This window comes from Ursus americanus, chromosome 2, assembly GCF_024610735.1.
Source record: "Ursus americanus isolate L20-20 chromosome 2, mUrsAme1.1.p, whole genome shotgun sequence".
NCBI classification, from domain to species: Eukaryota; Metazoa; Chordata; class Mammalia; order Carnivora; family Ursidae; genus Ursus; species Ursus americanus.
This window is the reverse complement of record NC_142128.1, coordinates 16,864,493-16,887,755: the sequence shown is the minus strand read 5'-3', so window position 1 is coordinate 16,887,755 and position 23,263 is coordinate 16,864,493. Positions and strand designations below refer to the sequence as shown.

The window sequence follows — 23,263 nt, the reverse complement described above, 5'->3', positions numbered from 1 at the left end:
AGGCCCAGGCCTGAGCAAGGCTGGGACTGACACCAGGCCCAGGGAGAGACGCCTTGGGGGGTGGGAAGTGGGGGGCTTGGGGAGAGCAATCCATCCACTCCAAAGTCAAGAGACAGGTTTTTATTTAAAATTTATTGTAATGGGGTCCGCGCAAAAGGAGGGGGTGAAGGGTGGGGAACATGCAGGGGACACAGGAACACGATGACATGGCCAGGGCCACAGCTTCTGTCGTGGGGGAGAGGGATGAAAAGAAAAGGCCAGGGCTGGAGCTGGGGTGGAAGAGGGACGGGGGAGACACTGTGACTGCATTCCCCCCACCCCCAGGAAGCACCTCTAGTCCCTGGATCCCCCCGTTTACCCTGGCACCCTAAAATTCCATCTCTTGTCCTGCCTCTGGCCCTAGTGGCTCCTTCTTTTGCTCCCCTTGACTTGTTTTCCCCTGACAGATTCTCAAGTAGGACGATGTTTAGGGCCTGACCCCAAACAACCCCACCTTATGAAGGTACTACCGTTGCCTTCCCTGCTTCTGCCCCTTCTCCAATCTCACCTTTTCCCCTCTCTGGGACAGAATCTTTGATTCCCCTCCTTCCTCTCCTCCCTCCCCCTGGAAAAAAAAAAAAAAAAAAGCACCAACTCCCCAGGGAGGGGCAGCAGACAGTAGTGGGGGGGATGGAAGGAGGAGAGCAAGGACCATCAAGGAGAAGGCTCACAGATCCCTGGAAGGGCAGGGCAGGGGGTTACAGAGAGGAGAGGGGGTGAGGGCAGTGGCCGCTCCTGTCCTCTGCCACCCCTGCCCACTATCCAGGGGGCTTCAACACAACCGAGGGGACAGGTATGTGTGGGGTCAGGTCTGATAGGGAGAAGAGAGGAGCAGGAGAAACAAATCGTTAAAACCTAGCGAATTCCCCTAAGAAACATCTCTTCCTCCTTTCCTTCTGGAGGCTCCTTGGTTGGTGGGGAAGTAGTGAGGAGTTGGTAGGAAGAGAGGGGAAGAGGAGACGGTACCAAGGGACTTTCCTCCACTTTCCACTCTCCCCGCCACCAACTTGGAGCTCACCAGGGCTGAGAGGGAAGTGGCTGAGAGCTCACAGGCACCCCCTCGGCCCCCGAGAGGGAGCCCACGGCTGTGGGGGGGGCTGCCACCGCTGCTGCCGCGGCTGCCGCAGCCGCTGCCGCCGCCGCCGCTGCCGCCATAGGACAGACCTCACCGGTACCTGCAAGGGGAGAAACACCCCATCACAGCGCAGTCCGATCAGCAAGAGCCTCGCCCCTGGCCCCAGACTCGTTCCCAGACTGCCTCCCCTGGGACACAGCCGTTGCTCACTTCCTGTCTGGTCCCCGGAGGCTTCCACCTGCATCCTTTCCCAGTTCTCCTGAAGGACCCTCCCTGTCCCCAGAAGTCTCCCTAACTTCAGTGGGGGATGGGCGTCCCTGGCCTTCCTGAGATCCCCTACTGGGCCCTTTGAGCCCCCTCGCCCCACACACCCCATCCCACCCCCCCCAGCCATGCCCCACGCCTTGCCTGGTGGGTGCGGGGTCCCCCTCAGCAGGTGGGCTGTGGCTGGGGGGCGTCTCCCGGGACAGGGGGGGCGGCCCCCCCCAGATGGGTCTGCATGTGGCCGGCCAGCTGGGCAGGGGTCTTGCAGTGCACGCTGCACAGCTTGCACAGGATGCGGTCAGCCCGCGGGGCCTGGAGCCCGTGGTCCTTCACCGCGTGGATGCGCAGGTATGCTGCTGTGGTGAAGCCTAGTGGGGGGGGGGTGGATTGGGATGGGGGGACGGGGGGGTCAGCCAGGCGGAGACCCCAGAGACGGGGTTGTTCTCCTAGGCTGGGGACGCCCTCCTCAGATGGCCCTGTCCTCCTCCCACCACATACATCCTTGGTAAACTGGGGCCAACTACTCTGTGGGGGCCAGTGGGGCGCAGCGCCTCCCTCAGCTTGGGGCCTGGGTGAGTGGTGTCAGCTTCTCAGCCGCGGGACCCACAGAACCTATTTTCCGTGGCTAGGGGGAACCTCTCCCGGGGGGGGGGGGCAGGACACTGATTTCTAGCCACCTGAAGAGTTGACCCTCAGCAGAGACGGCTGTGTCCCCTCCCTCCAGGGCCCCAGGGTCTCAGCCCAGGTACTCAGTGGATGCGCGATGCTGCTCGAGAGCAGCTTTCTCTGCCAGCGGGCAGGGCGCAGGCTTGTGAAGCCCCTTGCCGGCGCCCTCCGCTCCCTGGGAGCACAGCGCGTCGCCGCGCCGCTGAAACCCTGCCTCCCGACCCTCGGGAACTGGCTCTCCCGACCGCTCCTTGCCCAGAGCAACCCACCCCCAGAGGCTGACTCTTTCTGGTAGCTCGTCTCCTCCAGTCAAGACCTCTTAGAACTGAAGGTGGTTCAGCCGACCCGACGCTGCTCCGTTCGCTTCCTAAAGGGCTCTAGATGCCGTGAGCGCTTGGCTACAGCACCTTTAAGCCTCGTCTGTGGAAGGGCCTGGGGCTCCGTCCCCACCCTTTGTCCCTGGCCCTCCCAGCATCCCTCAGCACGTACCTTTGTTGCAGAGCTCACAGACATGGTGAGGGCCCTGGCTGTGCACCTTCATGTGGTCCGAAATATAAGCCGAGCTCAGCATCTTGCCACACACATGACATGGCACCTTCTCCTCGTGTCGTACTGTGTGCGCCCGCAGTCGGTCCTTCGTAGCAAAAGCTGCCTCACATTTCTGGGGAGGGGGGAGGGGCGTGGGGGGTGTCAGGAGAGTTAAAGCTTCGGGGAGTGGGGAGAGGGGGGCGAGAGGTTAAAGGAATCAGAGCCCTGGGGGTCTTTGATCTGTAGGAAATGGGAGTGCGATGACAAGGTCTTGAAGAAGGGATGAGAAAATGGAGTGAAAAAGCAAAAAGAAGAGAGAGAAAACGGGGGTCTGAGAGGCTGAACTCAGACAGCTACAATGAGGATCAAAATCATGAAAACCGGGACAGGAGGCGGCGGGCTTCCTACCTCACATTTGAAGGGCCGTTCTGTGGAGTGCACTTGTCTGACGTGACTGTTGAGGTGATCCGGCCTGGGAATACGTTGGGGTTGGGGTTAGGGCCCTGGGGGTGGGGACGTGCTCCCAAATCTGCCTAACTTAGAAGCACACCCGGCCTTTCCAAGGATGCCTGCATCTTCGCCCAAGCCCCAGGCTTCGGAGTCCTGGAGCGGCAGGAAATCCCTCCCCCTGCCGCAGGGCGGGCTGGTCCTCCTCCCACGCGAAGCCTTCCTACTACCGGAGGACCCACCTCCTCGGCTAAGTACCACCCCCTGCTCCCTGGTAACCAGGAGAGGCTTTCCTCCCTCCTCCCGGGGAGTGGCTCCCGGTCCCCATCCTCAGAAACCGCCTCCCTCCCCGCCAGCCAAGGCCAGGCCACCTCCGTTGCCGTCCCTCCCTCCCCACCCGCCCAGTGGGCGGCCGAGGCCCCGTGCACACCGGGAGAAGCTCTTGCCACAGTGGGAGCAGTTGTAGGGCTTGTGCACAGCGCCGTCATGTGAGCGCACGTGGTAGCTCATGCGGTCCTTGCGCTTGAAGCGCTGCTGGCACACCGGGCACTGGTACGGCTTCTCGTCCGAGTGCGACAGCTTGTGTCGGTTCAGGTGGTAGACGTCGCGGAAGGCCTTGCCGCACATCTCACAGGCGTGGTTCTTCCGGATGCGCTTTCCCGAGGCGGTCGTGGTCACCACGCCACCCGCGGCCACGGCGGCCGCTCCGCCGCCCGCACCCGCTTCTCCCCCTCCCCCGCCGGCTCCGCTCAGCTGGGGCACGCTCAGGAGGCTCAGGGGCACCATGGTGGGCATCTTCATAGCACCCGAGGGGACCCGGCCGGCCTTGGCTCCCGTGTGGATGGCCTCGTGCCTCCGGAGGTTGTAGCCGTTCTTGAACTCCTTGGCGCACAGAGCGCAGATGTAGGGCCCCTTGCTCTTTGTCTTCTTCTCCAAGGCAGAGGCGACCGGGGCCACGGCGACCGTCGAGGTTGGGGCTACGACGGCGGTGGCCGCGGCTGCGGCGATGGTGGCGGCAGAGACAGGGGGCGCGGCCTCGGCCGCGGGCGCCGACACCGGCGGGGGCGGCGGCGGGGGCGCCGGCGGCTGCTTCAGAGCCGCTGTGTCCACTGTGGAGGCGGCGGCCGGGGCCGGGGGCGCAGCAGCGACGGCGGCGGCGGCAGCGGCAGCTGCGGCGGCGGCCGCGGCGGCGGCAGACTCCTGGGCGGCGGCGAGAACCGGGAGCAAGTCCACCTGGAGGGGCTCGGCCGCCGGGGGCTGGGGCGTGGGTGGGGGCGCCGGCGCGGCCTGCGAAGACAAGGCGCCGTGTGGGCCGCGGCCGCGGGTCGGCGCCCTCCCGGCCCGGCCCGCCACGGCCGGCCCCTACTCACCTGGAATGGACTCTGGGCGCAGCCCTGGGAGGCAAAGAAGCGGGACTGGAGCTCAGCCCCGACCTGCAGGGGGTTCTGGGCGTGACCCTGAGGTGGCGGGAAGGAGTTCATGAGGCCGCCCACCCCCCGGGAGTCCAGGCCCAGCACGGGGAAGGGGGGGGGCCAGCAGCGTGCAAGGGAACACGGGGAACATGGCCTCGGCCACGGCGGGGCCCCCGGGGCTCAGCGGGGGCCGGGGGCGCGGGCCGCGCGGGGCCCGGGCTCGGGGCGCCGCCCCCGGCCGGCCGGGCTGGGCCGCGCCGAACGCATGGCCCGCGGGCCGCCCCGCCGCCCGCGCACCCCGGCCGGCGGGAGGGAGGGAAGGAGGGCGCCTGGCGGGCCGCGGAGCGCGGCGGCGGCGGCGACGCCCCCTGGGTGGGGGCGGGAGGCCCCGCGGGGCCGGGGGCCGGGGGCGGGGGGCGGGGGCCCGGGCGGCGGCGGCGGCGGCGGCGGCGGCGGCGGTTGGAGCCTGGCGGGGCGGGGTGGGGGGAGCGAGGGAACAGCCTCGGCCCCCGCCGCGCGCGCGCCCAGCCGGCGCCTCGGGGAGGGCGGGGGAGGGCGCGAGGGAGGGAGGGGGACAGCTGCGCGCGCACCGGGCGCGCGGAGGGGGGGTGGGACAGGAGGGAGGGCGGGCGGGAGGGGGTGTGGGAAGGGGGGTGGGGGGGCGGGGGGAGGGGGTTGTTACCTGGAAGATGAAGCTGCTCCAGTTGCCGGGATCCATGGCGGAGGGAGGGAGGGAGGTGGCTCGCGCTCACCCTGGGGCGGGAGGAGGAGGAGGCGGCGGTGGGGGAGGGGGAACCCAGGGAGGAGGCGCGCGGGGCGGGCGGGAGGGGGGAAGGAGGAGGAGGGTGGGGGGAGCGGAGCACACTGCGCGCGGGGAGGGCGGGCGGGGGGCGCGAGGACACACAAGAGGCTGGAGCGGGCGCGAGCGCGAGCGCGCGCGAGGCCAGCGGGAGGGGGGAGGTACGAGAGGGACTCTGGCGGGAGGAGGGACGGGGGAGCCACCCAGCAGCCCGTGTCGCCCCAAGCGCGAGACCCCTGAGACGGCCGCTGATTGGCTGATGATGGCGCAGGTGGTGGGCGCGCGGGAGACAGGGCGGCTTCTCTCTGCCCCCGCTCCAAAGATTCCACCCCCCTCCTCCCTCCGCCAGCGGCCGTTATTTCGCGCGCACGCGCATAAAACCGCTGTCGTTGCTGAGCGGGAGAACAGGGGAGCGCGCGCCGGGGTACGGATGGGGCGGGGCTAAACTCGAAGCGCGCGCCCGCCTAACGGTCGTCGTCCTCGGGCTTTCGCGTTACTTTTTTGTTTCCTTTCGGCCACCGTCCTTTCCCCCTCCCCACTCCGGCGGTTTATTTACAATCCTGCCCCGCTTCATTCCTGCCTGGTTTTCCCAAAGATGGCGCCCAAAGAAGTTTCGCGGAGGAGCCTGTGGCCCATCCCAAGAGCAATTATACCCCCGGCCCCGCCCCCGCAGTCCCAAGAATCAGGCTGAAACACCGGAGTAAAAATTGTATTTACACGACACGCAGTTATATGAGGATTAAAAAAACAAAAAACAGGAAAGGAGCTGGCGGTCAGGAGGGGCCTCAGCGCTGGCTCGCGGCGAGACCCAGGATGTTCGCCTGCAACACAGGAGTGAAGGGGAGAGCAGCGTTAAAGCGGGGGCAGGGCACAGGCCGGGAAGAGGAGGGGGCCAAGCGGTGGGCTCACCTTCAGGAACGACTCCATCTGTTTTCCCGATATGCCCTCCACGCGTTCCAGGTCCTCCACCTGGCAGGACGGCAGCGATGGGAGGCGAAGGGGCCTCGGGGGTGTTGCGCTTCTCCCCTCCCGCTCCACCCCCCAACTCCATTCCAGGGCCGCCCTCCCTGGCCATTACCTGGCTGAAGGGGCCATGGAGCTCCCTCCAGCCCACGATGAGCTGGGCCTTCTTTTGGCCAATGCGCTGCAGGCTGCGCAGATCGCGGGCAGAGCCTTCGTTCAGCAGATCTAATATTTTTTGGCGCCCATGGGCCAGTAGCTCTGGGCTGATCTGTAGCTCCCAGCAGTTCTCAGCCTTCTCCTCTGGCTCTGAGGCATCCAGGGACTCCAGCTATGAGGCAGGGGGAGGTGAGTGACAGAAACAGTTTGCTACTCAGCCCGTGGCAGCAAACTGCTTTAGACTCCTCTGCCAAGGATAGGAGCCGAACAGCAGCTACCTCCCCGCCCTCCCTAAACTCTCTTTCCCTCAAGTGTCTGTCCAAAAACCCTTCTCTCGGGTCGTTATCTCTGGGCTGATCCTCATTTTATCCGACTTGTGAAAGAGCGGTAATAGTTGTTGTGAAGCACACAGTAAGCTCTTAAATTCGCCTCATCTCTAAAAAGGAACGAATAAGCTCTTTTTCACTCCTAGGAAGGCACACAGAAGGTGCTCTATAAATGACAGCCACGCCCCCACCACATCAGCTGTTTTTAGGTAATTCTTCCAGTGTTGCCTCATTTCTTGAGTGCTTAGGTCATTTTTCCCAAAGTGGGCTCTTAAGTTTGTGGAGTGGGACCCAGGCTACACACTGTTAAGTAGCTGCTGAGGGTGAGGTGAGAGCCACCAGGAAGAAAGTGATCTCTGCTAGGTACATACTGCATTTCACCCTAAATGCCCTGTAAGGTATCTCCACATTCAGAGGATAAGCAGCTTGTAAATAGCTGGTGTTTTAACTCCATGGCCAGCGCGCTTGCCATTAGAGCTCACTACCCTTACTTCTCCGCTCCAACTGTAGCTCACGCTGCCAGCTGCTCTCACCTTTCTCTTCCGGCCTTTCTTCTTCAGGATATGGATCTCAGCATTTGGGGATGCTGCCTGCTCCTGAACTGAAGGCAAGAATTGTGAACCGGAATCATGGGAGAGGCTAACTTTTCACCCTCCCTCACTTGGTTCTCCTATTCCTGATTCCCCAGGTCCCTTCCAGCCCAAGTGAACCTCTTCTTTTGTAGTTTCCATATGACCTTTCTTACACCTGTATTTGAAAGCAGTCTCAGCTGTTATTGCATGGTAATGAGTCATACCCCTGTCATTCTGCCCCGACAGTACTAAGTGCCTGAGCACAGAGCACCCGAGCTCTATTTCGGACGTCCTCACCACCACCCCCGTCCCTGGGGTTGCAAAATAGTGGGAGCACATGAGTGACACGATGAAAGCTGTTCCGAACACGTCCCAGGATCTGTCATCTGGGCCCTCCTGGCCCCCACAGCCAAACTTACTCAGTTGTAGGGGCATCACCACAGCCTTTTTGAGGGGCTTCGCTACGGTGACTGTGCGGCGGGCAAGCGGTCGAAGCATTGCGGGAGACGAGTTCTCTTTATCCTTTGGGTCCACAGCGTCCTGGGCCAGAACCCTGGCTTCCAGTTCTTTTTGCTTCATCTTAAGCCTCTGTTGGAAAGGATCAGAGAAACATGTGACCCAGACGAACTTTCAGACAGCTGGAAGGAGATGGGTTAGGAAAGTGAGTGCAGGGCTCTGAGGCCCTAGCTGGCACGGTGACGACCAACGAAATAAGCTACCAGGAGACAACTGGAGCTCAGTAAGGGCTTTCTAATGATCTGGGCTGCTCAGAGGTGGAACAGGCCCCTTTGTGAAACACTGAAGGGAAGGGACTCTTCAGACAAAGTGCTAACTTAATTTGAGCTGTATTTTAGGAAATGACAAGGTCTTACAAATTTTTCCTTTCACCTAGATTTTCACAACCTCACCTCCTCAAAGCTGACCTCAATTATTTTTCAAAGTCCGGCTACATTAAGGACATTCAAGCAAAAGCCGGAGAACAGGGATTCCAGTGTTAGGTAAAAACTGGATGCTGGTCCAGCCTTCCGGTGCCTTTCCCTAGCTGAAGATGCTCAGACTGCTTCTCAAGGCCAGTAGGAGTGCCAACCCCCACCTCCCCAACACTTACCTCAATCTCCAAATCCTTCTCCTCCATTGTCTTCATGAGCACCATCCGCTCTCGCCTTGGGGTGTTCAGCCCATGGGTCCCCTGGCTCCCCTGGGAGCCCAGCAGACGGTCCAAGCTGAGGAGGCGCTCCAGCACAGCGGGGTCCATGCTACTCAGCTTCTGTAGGGGGCTGAGCAGACAGAGGTTACTCCACACCTAGTCCTTCTCTCATCACCCTCTCCACAGCAGCAGGATTCCTCTCATGATGCTTTAAGTTGCCGTAGTCTGTGGTTCCAGACTCTGGTGTGAACTCGATGGGCAATCCTGAGCAGGTCAAGCAGACTCTCCGGCTGTGCGCTCCAACAGGTGAATGAGGATCCACCACTGCTTGCCCAGGAACCTCTCAGGGATGCCAGGAGATCCGACAAGACAAGCACTTCGTGCACACCTGAGTTCCAAGTGTTCCGGCTCTAAGACGCTGCCCCACCCTGCCCTGTAGGCACTCACTGACAGAAAGGAGAGGCAGAGACAATGAGAAGGTGACAGCAAGGCTTGTGTGCCGGTTTCTTTGAAAGAGCAGTTGGGGAAAGATTCACAGAGGTCATCAGCAGGGCTTTGCAGGCCACTGAAGGCCAATTTGAAGTCCACCTCACATGCCAAGCCTTCTTCCCAAGGGCAGTAGGAAAGGCCTCTTCAAGCTGAGTCCTGACTTAATATGAACATGACAATGCCTAACATTTATTCCTTCTGTCTGGAATTGTTTCCCTCCCGATTATCATTCAAAGTCAATTTGATACCACCTTTCCCATGAGCCCCAACTTGATCGCGTATCTTCCTTCCCATACTGTGAGCTAGCTCCTCAAGAACAGGGACTGCCCTGTTCCTTGGGTGCAAGCGCCTAGAAAGAGCAGGATCAGAAAATCCGGGTGAACACTAGAGGTCATTTCCTCCTGGCGGTCACAGAAGCAGCAGCTCCTTCCTCACCACACCCTGTCCTACCTACCCTGCATCATCTACTGATGTTCTCGTCTCCTTTCCCTTCCTGAAAACTGAGCCCCCGAGGTCAAGGTCTGACTAGGTCTGACGTGGCCCATCTCTGAGCTCACCCATGATGCCCCTCCGGCAGAGACTTTGCCTATTCACATGTAACATGCATGTTCAGGGGCGTGTGTTTCTCTGAGTTTATGCACATAAGAGAAGGGACAGCCGACAGACAGCTTGAGAAGGACAAGATTGAGGGTTCTCAGCAAACACTCTTTTCTGTATGCCATCCATCCTCGGCTACAGCAGCCCCCCCGGGGGGCAGAGTATGTACTAATCCTTGACCTCCTCAGGTCACCTCTGTTCACTAGTCTTCAGACGTACACAGTTGAGAGAGGCTTTATTTGGGCTTGGGTAGAAACCGGGCAAAGGTAAAACTGCAGCTGCCTCCCTAGAATTAGCGGGGTCAGTGGCCAGACAGAAAGCAAGACCACTAAACAGCAGTGACCTAAGGATTCACGCATCCTGGGCCATGAGGTGGGGCTAGCAGAACCAGAGAGAGAGGCCGCACATACAGAAGGGACTAAGAGACTTTGGACTGAGGTCAGCAGCAAAGTTAAGACAGCAACAGGCTCCTTGCAGAGTCATGGAGATGCTAGACTCTTGCACAGACTGAGAGGTCTCAGAGAGACACAGCTCTTCACCTCTTGTCTCTTTGCTTTGCTCTTATCCTCTAGACCTGAAAGACCCGATCCAGATTACCCCTTGTGCCAGAAGTTCAAGTGCTCATCCTTGAAACAGCTGCCCCCAAGTGCGAGGTTTTGCTGACTGCCTAAAGGGGTTGGAAAATGGAAAGGGAGGGGCTAGAACTCAAGGAGCAGGCTTCTTTCAGGCCCTGGGCAGCAGCACCAAGGCTAGAGATTGAGCTTAGCACTTCCAGTGAATTCAGTGGAGTAGGATTTGGGGTGAATTCGATGAGAGAGGAACAAGTTTGCAGCTCAAGAATCTGACAGGCTAAATTTACCCACTACTCTCTGCACCTAACCCAGACATGACAGTAAAGGGGACCTCCCCCAGGCCCCTCCTCCTCTGCTCACCTGAGTTCCTGGGAGGCAGAGGCTGGAGCTGCTGGGGGCTCTGGACTCCCAATTTCTTCTTCCTCGGGGCCACGGGCTCTCTTTGCCTCTGACGGGCCTAGCAGTTCTTTCTGGGACAGCTTAACAGGTGCCAAGACTAGGAAAGATGTGGGGGTGGGTCAGCCCCTGTGCTGATGCTGGGCAGCTTCAGCACGCGCCCCAGCCGTCCAGATCTGCCCTCTGAACTCTTGCCAAGCCCAGTCCTCACCACGAAGCTGCAGACTCTCATTGGTAAAAGGCCGGTTGATCACCTCCTTGGACCTGGCAGCAAAGTTGAGCGCAGAGACTGTATCTAGGTAGAAGCGTCTCTCAGGGGCAATGTTGGCAATGAGGATGCTGTGGGCTGAGCCACCCAGAGAATCCTGAGGGATGGGGATTGGGCAGGATAGGCAGATCAGAAGCCCCACGTTTCTATTCCTTGACTGCAGTTCCCCCGCCTCCCGGCACACCTGAGAACCAACTTCTCCAGCCCCTTTTCACCCTGAGATGGGTGGCCTGACCTGCAACAGGCGAGTGAGCTTGCTGTCCCGGTAAGGCACACGAGGCAGGCCCTGGTTCAGCGCATCCACCACCTTGCCCAGTACAAAGAGGGAAGAGTTGATGGCCCCGCTTTCCTTCAGCCGCAGACCCTTGTTACCCGTGCGCCGGTTGTCCTCGGAGCCAGCCAAGTCAATCAGGTAGAGTTTACCCTCCCGCTGGCGAAAAGGGGCCAGACGTTCCCGCTGATCCACCTGGGGTTAAGAGCAAGGGCCCCCAAACTTAATTCAGCCTCTAGGGGCTTCCCGGGTCTTCCCCAGTCAGCGGGCCTCACCTTCACCAGGAGCACAGCATGACTGCGGGAGGAGCGCTGGTTGAGCCGGGTGGCTCCTACAGTCCGATTTCTACTGGCTGGCAGGAAGTGCCGCTCAAAATCAGCGAAGCTAGTGATGGGCTTCTGCGTGAGGCCCGGAATCAGGATGTTTCCCCGACAGTCTTCTCGGATCACCAGGTCTCCTGATGCAGGGTCCAAGAGGTCTAATACCTGTTGGAGCAGGGAGAGGTAGGGCCCGTTCTCCAGACACAGGCTGCTTACTTCCTGGGCATCCGTCTCCTCCTTCTGCTGGACTGTCAGAGGGGTACCATCTGCTACCCCAACCTCTGTCTTTCCAGGTCTTGCCTCCTCGCTAGGGCAGAGCTTCGTGGTCAAGAACTGAATCTTATTTTGTTTGACCTTTGTCTCTCCCCTCCCCAACCAGAGTGGGGCCTCACCTTCTCCTGATAGATCTCTAAGTAGGACATGGTGACAGAGAGAGCCCACGGCCGGCCCTCGCCGCCCTCCTCCCGTGTGAGCTGTAGGAGGTCCATGAGAGCCCGGGGAATCACTCCAGGTTGCTCGGGGCTGCCCAGCATTGTGTGTGTCTTCCCTGGGGAAAGTGGAGATTGCTGTGAGACCTTCTTCCCCACTCCCGAGCCCTCTCGGACCCAAAGCTGTTCCTTATCTGACTCCCTCACCTGCCCCCGTGGGCCCATAGGCAAGCACACTGGCATTCTGCCCTTCCAGCAAGTGCCTTAGGATGGGCTGCACTGATCCTGCATAGATGTCCTGCTGAGAGCTCTTCTCCCCATAGAAGGCATCGAACCTGCCGGCAGGAGAAAAGGAGGGAATTAGTGGAGGATTCCAACCTCACCCAGACTTAGAGGGTAATACTGGCCTCGGATTTAAGAGTCCTATCTCTTTTCTTGCATAAAGACCTTAGAAAGCACCCACTGAACACCTGTTTTGCCCCAGTCCCTGTACCAGTGTTAGGAATACGGAGATGAGTTTGACGCCCTGCTCTGGGGATCTCTGTAGTCTGGTGGGATGGAAAGATACCCATACTTTGCTGTGATTCAGGAAATAAAGAGGAGGACATGCTAGAAAGAGTAACTGATTCTGCTTGAGGAAAGAGGATTTTTGCCAGAGAGGGAAGAGAAAGATATTCCAAGTATCAAAAATAGTGCACGGACAAGGCATGGTGTAAGAGGGCAAGGCTTCCCGATCTTCTCCCTGACACAGCACTCATGGAAAGTAGGATCTGTGCACCAGAACGGGGCAGAGGATACTGCGGAAGACGAGCTGAGACTCCACGCACCTATGGTCCGCTCTCGGCACTCCGGAGAAGCCGCAGCTGAGGCCACAGCAGAGATGAGTGTTTTAAGGGGACTGTGTTGGGGGAATGAGGCTGGAAAGAAACACGTCAAATTGCCAAGGGCCTAGAATGAGGTTGTCAAACTTGTTCTGTAAAGAGCCAGAGAGTAAATATCTTAGGCTCTGGGAGCCGTGTGATCCCTTTTGCAGCTCTCTACCGCCATTAGAGTCGGAAAGCAGCCACACACAGCATGTAAGCGAACAACGGTTCCAATACAGCTTTGATTACAAAAGACTCCTGGTCAGATCTGACCTGCAGGCCGTAGTTTGCCACCCCCCAGCCTCGAATGATAGGCCAAAGAGTCTGAACTTTCAGTCTCCAATGGGGTTTTAAAGTAGCTGCGCTAGGAGTTCTGTCCCCAAATCTGGATGGTCCTCTCTCACACCACCCAGCCGCAGCCTGGGTTGGCTGGCTGTTCTGTGCTCCTCCAACCCTTCCCACCCCTCCCCTGACCCTCGTTGGGGCTCCCCTGCTCACCTCTGCTACTCCCTGCCCTTCCCTGCTTTATGCCTGTTTCCCCCATGAGGCTGTGAACAGTAATGTGTCTGGTTCAGCCTTCAGCCTTTCCCCCAAGTATCCTTCAGAGGACCTGTCACAGTGGGCACCCGTGAACGTTTCTGAAAGACCAAATGAAGGTGTGAGGAACTCAGCTGTGCTAAGGAAGGAGCGAGGATCCTGAAGAGGCAAGTCTGAGAAACCGTGTGGGCGGTGCTAGGAGAGAGAGGAGGGGCGGGAGGGCAGAGCGGCCTGAACCTTACTGGTATTTGAGAGTCTCCTGGTGGTTCCTCCAGTTGGCAATCTCTAGGGAACAGCTGTCCAGGCCCCGCACACAAGGGGGATCACCTGCTCCATCTGTCCCATCCACAAATGGCCGCAGCCGCACAGCCACCCTTACTCGAGCTGGAGGCGGGCGCCGGCCAGCCCCCACCTTGCTTAGCCGACAGCGACCAGCCCCTAGAGGAGAGAAAGTAAGTCCTTAGGCATGAAATTCGGTGGTAGCCGAGAAGCAGCGGGGGGGCCGGCCTTGCTGGAGGTAAGGGCAGGAGTCTTGCAGGAAGAGCCACTTGATACCCTGAGCTCAGAAGGACGAATAGCAGCTTGCCCAGAGTGCGGTCGGAGTCGGAGGAGAGCGATTATGTACAGGTCGGGGACTGCAAACCATACCACGTACGTAGCAAACATTAACATTTATTAGGCACCGACTACATGTCAGGCATAGTTTAATCTTCACGGTGTCCCTGAGGTAGGTTCTACTCGTACCATTTTACCAATGAAGCAGCTCGTGGAGGTGCAGCCGCTCGTCTGAGCCCCTCAGTATTTATACCTGGGGCCTTGTTTCATAGCCCACATTTTGTCTTTTTGCTCCTCAAAAGAATAACCAAAGCCTAAAGACAAAACCAAACCCCAGCACCTTCAGTAGATTAGAGACTCTCATAACCTTGACAGAGGGGCAGGGAAGATGGACTGGAGGTGGAGGCTGAGGTCCTGGGGACACCTTGGGAGGGCCAGAGGCCCCCAGCTCGTTTCAGGGAACCTCTTTCCCCCCTGGCTGTACTGTGGGTGTCCCCAAGCTTGGCCCCAGTTCCTTCCTTGCTCTACAAGTAGGTCCAGTGGGGTGTAGATTGTCAGGTTTACACAAATGACCTGGAAGATCTTGTTAAAATGCAGATTTCGGGGCGCCCGGGTGGCTCAGTCGGTTAAGCATCTGCCTTCGGCTCAGCTCATGATCTCAGGGTTCTGGGATCAAGTGCCGCATCAGCTTCAACAGGGAGCCTGCTTCTCCCTCTGTCTGCTGCTTTCCCTGCTTGTACTCTCTCTCTCTCTCACAAATAAATAAATAAAAATCTTTAAATAAAAGAAAATGCAGATTTTGCTTCAGTCCCTAGAATGCCTGAGCTTTTTTTTTTTTTTTTTTTTTTTTTAGATTCTGCGTTTCTAACAAATCGCCAGATGATATGGATGCCGCAAGGATTAAGAGTTGACATTTGGCAACCCCCCTCGCAAAACCAGACTTTTCTGCACTTGTTTCCTACCTGAGGTTCACAACACATACTTATATTTAAGTGCGTACATACACAAAACTGTTAATGATGGTTTTCTCTCGATGGGAATTATGCGGGTTTCTTTTTTATGTTACCCAGGTCTGTAATGCTGTAATGTTTGCATTAACAGAAATACGTAACATTGTGGACATCTTTGTTTCAAAGGAATAAAGTTGAAAGTCAGTCCCCAGTCCCTTTTGTCCCAACTCAGTGTGCAGAAGGCATTAACGTGCAATCCTTCTCTAGTGTAAGCTTTCTGTTTGGTTTGCTTCCAGTGAGTAAATCTAAGTCATTAAAAAAAAAAAAAAAGATAATGAATATTTTATCAGAAAACACGAGATAAAACTTTTATTAAAAAGCCTGTTTGGGGCACCTGGGGGCTCAGTCAGTAGAGCATGCAACTCTTGATCTTGGGGTCATGAGTTCGAGCCCCACACTGGGTGTAGAGATTAATTTAAAAAAATAATAAAAATTTAACAACAACAACAAGCCTCTTTATTTTCGTGAAGACTGAATGAGCTGAAAAATATCTTAGGAGGAGGGTATTTCTCTGCTTTATGTTGGATGCCCCACTGTAGCTCACAGCTAACAGAATTTTTTTTTTTTTTAAGATTTCTTATTTATTCATTTGAGAGAGAGAGAGAGAATGAGTGAGCGGGAGCGAGAGGGAGAAAGAATCTGAAGCAGACTCTGCACTAAGCACAGAGCCCGAAGCAGGGCTGGATCCACAATCGCGAGATCACAACCAGAGCCGAAACCAAGAGTTGGACACTCAACTGAGTGTTAGGCGCCCCTAACAGCAGAATTCTAACCTACACCTCTTGGCCTCCAAAAATCTGCTTTCAATGCAGATGCCATATTGCCTATTATATATAACCTGGGAAAGTTCCTGGCAACTCTGACTCTCCTTTTTGCTAGTGGTAGCAGCTCGTTGTCAGGCCCATAGGCCTCATATAAGGCAAGGGCTGGTGTATGTGTCCAATGCAGAAACAGCAAGACAAAAAGGTGGACAGACGACCCCTGCTGAGAATCTTACACATAGTAAGGCATACCCATAAGTAGATGGCCTACGAGAACCGGACCTCTGCTCCTTCACCTGCCAAATGAAGCCAGTAATTCCACGTTATGGTTTACAAGGCACCCGAGGGATCTAGTTTTCACTTGATCCTCACGACTCCTGAAAGTCAGTAGCAAGTCAATAGAAACCTCCAGACATACCCACATAGATGAGAAAATTAAGGTGCAAAGAGGTTCACTGACTTGTCAAAAATGTGTGCAGGGGCTGCTCCTTGCCTATCTTTCCCAGGGTTTTTGGAAGAACAGAGAAGAGGGCAGATACAGAAGCATTTAGGGAAGTTTAAGGAGAAGGGGAAGTCAGTGGTGATGCAGAAAGAGTGTAGATTTGGGTCAGACAGAGCTGAATTTAAATTCTAGCTCTAACACTTATTAGATTGTGACCTTGGGCAAATGACTTAACATCCATGTGCCCTGGTTTGTTTATAACATGGGGTGAGGTGGGCCTTAGAAAGGCTTAATGAGAGTGAAGAGAAGTAACATGTAAAATGCCAACGCAGTTACTAGCAGGCAGTGAGTAGGTTTGTTACTCAAGGTAAGATAGCCTGGGTTCAAATCCCAGCTCTGCCACTTACAACTCAATGAATAAACTGGGGGAAATGATGGTCTATTCCTGTGCCTCAATTTCTACACCTGTAAAATGGGAATAAATAAAAATACATACTCATTGGGTTGTTAAGGCAGTAAATAAGCTAATTGATGTAAAAGAGCTCAGACTAGTATTTGGCACATTGGTAAAAGCTCAGTAAGTGTTTTATTTCTTATTCCTCCTTCATTTTCCAAATGTGGAAGCCCCAGTATAGAGAGGTTGGCTAACTTGCCTGTGGTCAACAGCTACCTAGTGAGAGAGCTTCCAATGAAGGTCTAACTCCAAAATTCATTCTATGGGCCCCCAGTTCTCCTCGGCCTCTCCTCTTTGTATGTAACCCCATGGGCCTTGGAGTCAGAGACAAGTTCCACCTACCAGCTGTGTGACCTTGGGAAGCCTTCTTAACCTCTCTGAGCCTCAGTTTCTCTTTATAAGAGTATCTACCCTCATAAGATTGTGAGGAGCCACAGAAAGAAGGTACATACGATGTCTGGCTCGGTGGCTGTGGCGGGCGCTCAGGAAATGTTAGCTATTGTTATTATTACACTCCTTCACTCTTGCTACTCACGATCCCAGGCAGCAGCTCGCTTCCGCCCTCACCATTCTGCAGGGTCACCGATGACCTCCTTACTGCTAAATCCAGCAGACATGCCCGGCCCCCATCCTATTTGACTTCCCAGCAAGATCCAACACCCTTGATCTGCTTTCCTTTGAGAAACAGACTTTCCCCTAGTTTCCATGCCAGAGAGCTGAGGGAAACCGCTCTCTGTTCACCCCATCTAAGTTTCTGCCAGTCTTAAATTTTCCTAGGCTCCTTCTATCCTCTCTCTAGCACACAGTTGCTCAACTTCGGCACTATTGTTTTGGGCTGGACAATTCTTTGTAATAAGGCTGTCCTGTGCATTGTAGGACATTCAGTACACATATGCTAAATACACATGTGCCGGTAGCATTCCGTGGGCCACTGCCCCGCCCACCCGTAACAACCAAAAAAGTCCCCAGATATTACAAATGTCCCCCTAGGGAACAAAATTGCCCCTACTCGAGAACTACTATTCTGATTCATTTCATGGGCATGGTCCCCTGCTTTCTGGGTTTTAATTACTATCTTGAAGCTGATGACTCCTAATCCACACCTCCAAACCAGAGCGCACTCTCAAACTTAGGATCCACGTTCCCAGCTGCTGCCCTGACACCTCCTCTGAGACGCTTCTCAGGTACTTCGAACCCCACTTGTCCTAAACTGAACCCTTCTCCATCTCCCCGCCACCTGGTCCTCCTTCTATGCTCTCTAGCATAAATGAATGGAACCAACCCCAAAGATGGGAGTCTTCCTTAACTCCACCTTCTCTCTCACCTCCTACATCAGTTACTCATTAACATCTGTCAATTCTGCCTCTTTAAAGGAGTCCACTTCTCTCTATGCCCACTGCACGATCTTTGCCAAGGTCGTCATCATCTCACCAGTCTTGCCCCTGTTCTGTCTCCAGTCTCACTCCCCTCCAGTCGTTCTCTCTCCCCTTCCTCCCTTCCTTCCTTGTACAGGAAGGTCCAGCTCTCAGCCACAATGACTTTCCTTCAGTTCCTACAACATGCCAAGTTCTCTCACACCTTTGAGCCCTCACACATGCCAGCCTCTCTTCCTGGAATACCTTCTTTACCACCACTGCCCCCTCATATGACTGAGATAAACACATCTTACTTCCTCTATAACACCTCTTATAAAATTACTGCCCCACTAAGGTGTTCCCATGGCTACCTGGCTCCTCCGTCTAAGCACTCATCACGTTCCACTGTAGCTACAGATTTGTCCATCTGTGAACTCAGTGAAAACAAGTCTTACTCTGGTCACCTTTATATCCCCAGTGCCTGGCACGGAGTAGCTCTCAAGGAGTATCTGCTGAACTAAGATTTTATGAATGAATTAACACAAAGGATTGGCGGATTTACTTCCTGTTTTCATCATAAAAGGGGCTCACTGGCACTCCTGTCCCAAAGCTCACAGTCCAGGGCAGAAGGAAAGAAGAGGCACATGTAAACAACCGCTTATAGTATAAGAGTCTCTCCCTTTCATAATAAATGCAACTTTAAGGATGGGCAAGGATGGGTGCCTGGGAGGCTCAGTCGTCTGCCTTCAGCTCAGGTCATGATCCTAGGGTCCTGGGATAGAGCCCCACATCAGGCTCCAAGCCCAGCAGAGCCTGCTTCTCCCTCTCCCTCAGCCTGCCACTCCCCCTGCTTGTGCTCTCTTGTCAAATAGATAAATAAAAAAAAAAAAAAAAAGAAGGAAGGAAGGAATCACTCAGTGGTCTTTTCATCCAGCCAAGGCCTGGTAAACTCCTATCCAACCTTCGAAACCCACTTCAAATATCACCTCCTTAAATCAAGTCCTCCCAGAATATCCAAGGGTTTACTTACTATGCACCAGACCCAGTGAGTCTTAGAAAGGTGAGGGGCACCTGTGCTCCAAAAACAACAAGATCGGGTGCTGGGGCATAATGGTTAAGAGCAGAGGCTCTAGAGTAGAACTGCCTGAATGCAAATTCAGACCCCAATATTTACTAGTTGTGTCAACTCGAAGCAAGCCATTTAACCCACCTATGCCTCAGTCTTCTCATCTGTAAAACAGGGACAGTAACAGCCAACCACCTCATAGCACTGTGTGATGATTAAATGATTCATCACCATAAAGTGCTTACAACTGTGCCTGGCACGTAGCCAGGGCTCAACATGTGTCTGACATTCTGCTAAATAGCTTTGTTTCTCCACAATGCCAGACAAACAGCAGGACACTCAAATCAATTACTATGGTGCCCACCATGATCACTGATCAGAACTCAGTGTACAGGAGGAGAGCAGAGACATATGTAAACAAATACTCACATAAAAGATTCCGAATGCCCCAACGACCTTTTCAACCCTAAGATAGCATTGACTTCCACGGCTAGAGCAAAAGGAAACAGTCCCTTATTTCCCTGGTGCGTGATCTCAGCACATCTTATGCTGTCAACTCACACCCAGCTGCGGGCCGGTCGGAACCTCGGCCTGCCCTCCTGCATTTCCCAGGGATCTCCCCTCACCCAAACAGCACGTCATACACACAACCCTTCCCCAAAAACGCGCATCCAGCTCCTTTCTCTGGTCCTTACCGTTAAGTGTCAGCTACTTTTCGCTCGCTTACTCACGTCGTCTCCCGAGATGGGGTCACTGTCCCCATTCGACAAAGACACTGAAGCTCACAGAGGAAAAGTGCGCTAGGCTCAAACAAAGCTCTAGTGTTGGAACCGGCTCTTAACACAGTCCACTGACCCGCGCAAACAGTGAGCAGGAAACAGCGAGGGGGCCTGACCACCTCGGCACTCCCACACTCCCACCTTCCCCTCCCCGCCCCCGCGCCATTTCGGCCTCTCCCCAACACTTCGCGGAACCCGGACCAGACTCTGGCGCATTACCCCACCAGGCTCGACTTCGGCGCCCCGCCCAGGCCGGGCTCGCGTACCTGAGATCGCCGCCGCCATCTCGCGTCGCCTCAGCTGCGCCGTGCCCCCCGCGTCCATTCCACTCCCTCCGTTGGCCCGCCTCTCCCATTCGAATTTCCCGGGGCCCCGCCCTCTGTCCAGGGCTCCACCAATCACGTCTACTCGCCGCCGGAAGCCCCTGCTGGTGGTTCGCAACTATCCCGCCCTCTAGGGTTCGCCTCGGGGACCGGCAAGACAAAGTTTCCCATGGCGGAGGACGCATGCGCGCAGGCTGGCCACCCAGCAGTGGACGTCGCAGCCCGCGGTCCCGCTCGAACTCTGGCGCCGGAGGCACCGGCGGCGCTGGCCGTCGGACGAGCTGCTGGGCGCGGCTGGGCACTGGACTCCCCGTACCTTCTGGCTTTCGGGTTTCCAAGCATAGATTTGCGTAAGTGCAGACTTTTCGCCTCGTTTTTCCCCCTCGAGCATGAATTTTGGTACCAATCAAGCAGTGATCGAAGGCACTCAATCGATTTACCCCCAAGTTTCTCTGCATTGAATACAGTTTTCGCTATTTTGGTGGCAGAAGGGGTGATTATTTGGAAAAGGAAGACGTTGGTGGAAACACGGGTTATTCTAAGTGACCCTCACTTTCTGCAGTTTCTTGCCTTGGGTTCTTTCACGCCCTGTGGGGTGGGGGGGGGGGTCATTTTTGTGGATTTCGGGACTTGAACTCAGTGCCAGTCAACGGTGCTTTACCGTCTGGTCACTTTTGTCACTTATGTAGGTCTGGACCACGCTGTGTGGATGCAGACAGCCATGGTGCACTCACCTCTTGCTGAGCCCAAATCCGCGCTGTCAAATCTGAGCGCAGGAGACCAGCTCAGATGTTCCTTACTTTGTAACTCAACACATCCGCGTGAGCGTTAAAGGCGTGTTCAGTATTTTACCTTGTCATCTTCACCCACGGTTGCACCCACCCAATGTCCTGTGGTTCACCCCTCTGTGAAGTAGTTACCTGTCCCTTCTGGAAGCTTAACCAGGGATGGGTATCCCATCTTTGAGCTCCTGGTAGGGCCCTGGTTTTTAGAGATTATGTCCAATCTATTAAAAAACAAAACAAGTGTTAGACCAGGGGTTCTCAATTTTGTAGGCCTTAGAATCCTTTTACATTCTTAAAAAGTGAGGTCCCAGGGGCGCCGGGGTGGCGCAGTCGTTAAGCATCTGCCTTCGGCTCAGGGCGTGATCCCAGCGTTCTGGGATGGAGTCCCACATCAGGCTCCTCCGCTAGGAGCCTGCTTCTTCCTCTCCCACTCCCCCTGCTTTGTTCCCTCTCTCGCTGGCTGTTTCTGTCAAATAAATAAATAAAATCTTAAAAAAAAAAAAAAGTGAGGCCCCAGGGGTGCCTGACTGGCCCAGTCGGTAGAGCATGCAACTCTTGATCTCTGAGTTGTAAATTTGAGCCCCATGTTGGATGTAGCGATTACTTAAAAAGTAATTTGCGAATCTTAAAAAAAAAAAAAAATTGAAACCCCAAAGATCTTTTGTTTAATGGGTTGTGTCTATTCAGTAGTTACTGTATTTGAAATTAAAGCAAATTTAAAATATTTATTCGCGCACTTCAAAATTGCAGAAGCAAATCCATAGAGACAGAAAGCAGATCAGGGCTTGGCGAAGGGCTGGTGAATTGGGACTATGGCTAGTAGGTATGGAGTTTCTTTTTGGGTGATAGGAATGTTCTGGAATTAGTGTGATAGTTGCACTACATAGTGAATATACCGAAAACCACTAACGTGTACACTTAAAAATGGTAAGTTTTATCTCCATTTAAAAATCTGCCTGAGGGGCGCCTGGGTGGCACAGCGGTTAGGCATCTGCCTTCCACTCAGGGCGTGATCCCGGTGTTGTGGGATCGAGCCCCACATCAGGCTCCTCTGCTATGAGCCTGCTTCTTCCTCTCCCACTCCCCCTGCTTGTGTTCCCTCTCTCACTGGCTGTCTCTCTCTGTCAAATAAATAAAATCTTTAAAAATAAATAAATAAATAAATAAATAAATAAATAAATAAATAAAGATCTGCCTGGAAAAGTACAATAGCAAACCCATTACATAAAATATAAATAACATTTTAATTTTAAAAATAACTCTTCCAAAGGAAAAAAAAATAGTGAGAAGAGTGGCACTATTTTACATTTTTACAACTATAATGCCCGGCTTAAGAGAAAATAGCTATATTCTCCTATCTGCTTCTGCGTTCAGGATGTTGTGATATCAATATGTCATATAGCTTCTTGAAAACTCCATCATACACTCCAGAAAGGATGCAAGGGGAAAGGGCAAATGGCATCTTAGTTTTATTATGAAAATAGTTTTGGTCTTGCAGACCCCCTCGAAGGTGTCTCAGGGGCCACCAGAATTCCCTGGCCCACATTTGGGAAACCACTGACTTACAACGACTGGCAGTTTGGTCTTCCCCACACTTCAGGAAGGGCTCTTCCGGTTTTCATATTTGTTGCTAGTCCCCAGGTAGTTGGTAAGATACCTGCCAGAAATGGTGGAAAGAGCATAGGTCAGGGGGTCAGGATTTCTAAGGTTGAATAAATAGCTTAGGTACAGGGCTTCGGTGCCAGACCGCCCAGGGTAGAGGCTCAGCCTCCTTGCCTCCATTTCCTCAGGTGTTAAAAGGGAATAGTGGTTGAATCCGCTTCCTAGGGTTGTGCTCCTGCCTGGTGGAAATTAGGTTGTTAAATACCTGACAGGCGAAGAGAAAGGAGCAGTGGATTTTTTTTTTTAACTAGACCCTTAGGAAGCAAAGGAGAGCAGAGCAAAGTCATGTAGCATTTACACCATTACGACTGGAGTCCTTCAAGCCTCAGAAGATCCTAAGTGAGGATCATCTAGGGTGAAAGGCAAAGAGACAGAGATGGAGAAGGGAATTGGTGCTGGAAAAGAAAGGACCAGATCTGGGGGGCCAGGTAGAGAAGGAGGACTCCTGAGAGAGATAATAGAGCACCTCAGGTGGCCAGAAAGCCTTTCCAGTCTGCCCCAGGGGGGCACCCCTTTCCTTCACTTCCTATACAATTACATAAAAGCCACTGAGGGTGGGGAGGCTTCCCAAAAGGGCTCAGCAGAAGTGCTGCTGAGCAATCCATAGGCCCTTTCCTAAAGCCCCCCACCCCCACCCCCCAGGTCAGCTTTGAAAGCTGCTGTGCCTGGGCCAGTTTGATGCTCTCGCTGAAATGAGGCTGGCCCTGCAGAGGGTTCCTGCCTTGAGAAGACAAAACAGAGCAGTATATTCACATTTCAAACAAAACAAAATAATGTAATCCCTAGAGCAAGGATTCTCAAAATGTGGTCTGGGGGCCCCTGGCCTCTGCAGAGTTAAAACGATTTTCATAATAATACTAAAGCTATTTGCCTTTTCACTCATTCTCTCTGGGGTGTACTGTGAGTTTTTCCAAAAGCTCCATGCTTTGTAATATA

The 23,263-nt window shown here is 54.8% G+C and overlaps 2 protein-coding genes across 3 annotated transcripts; both read right to left on the bottom strand.

Moving 5' to 3' along the window:
- Positions 1–105: 105 nt before the first annotated feature.
- Positions 106–5,198, bottom strand: MAZ (MYC associated zinc finger protein). Of its 2 annotated transcripts, XM_045785978.2 has the most exons (7): positions 5,114–5,198; positions 4,390–4,476; positions 3,450–4,306; positions 2,981–3,044; positions 2,534–2,705; positions 1,523–1,746; positions 1,076–1,214 (listed from the first exon to the last, which is right to left on the bottom strand). In XM_045785978.2, exons 1-6 carry the CDS (start codon positions 5,147–5,149, stop codon positions 1,544–1,546), a joined length of 1,419 nt encoding a protein of 472 aa, XP_045641934.1. In that variant the 5' UTR covers positions 5,150–5,198; the 3' UTR covers positions 1,076–1,214; positions 1,523–1,543. The 2 variants fall into 2 exon arrangements, with proteins under 2 accessions (XP_045641935.1, XP_045641934.1); XM_045785979.2 differs by lacking the exon at positions 1,523–1,746 and having other exon boundaries at positions 106–1,214; positions 5,114–5,197.
- A 727-nt stretch (positions 5,199–5,925) lies between these two features.
- On the bottom strand, positions 5,926–19,953 carry KIF22 (kinesin family member 22). Its single transcript, XM_045785974.2, has 14 exons — positions 19,824–19,953; positions 13,378–13,573; positions 11,943–12,070; positions 11,700–11,854; positions 11,263–11,472; positions 10,952–11,182; positions 10,660–10,813; positions 10,413–10,548; positions 8,356–8,524; positions 7,667–7,835; positions 7,209–7,276; positions 6,309–6,521; positions 6,140–6,199; positions 5,926–6,051 (listed from the first exon to the last, which is right to left on the bottom strand). The coding sequence occupies exons 1-14, from the start codon at positions 19,879–19,881 to the stop codon at positions 6,016–6,018; spliced, it is 1,983 nt and encodes a 660-aa protein (XP_045641930.1). The 5' UTR covers positions 19,882–19,953; the 3' UTR covers positions 5,926–6,015.
- Positions 19,954–23,263: the final 3,310 nt, after the last annotated feature.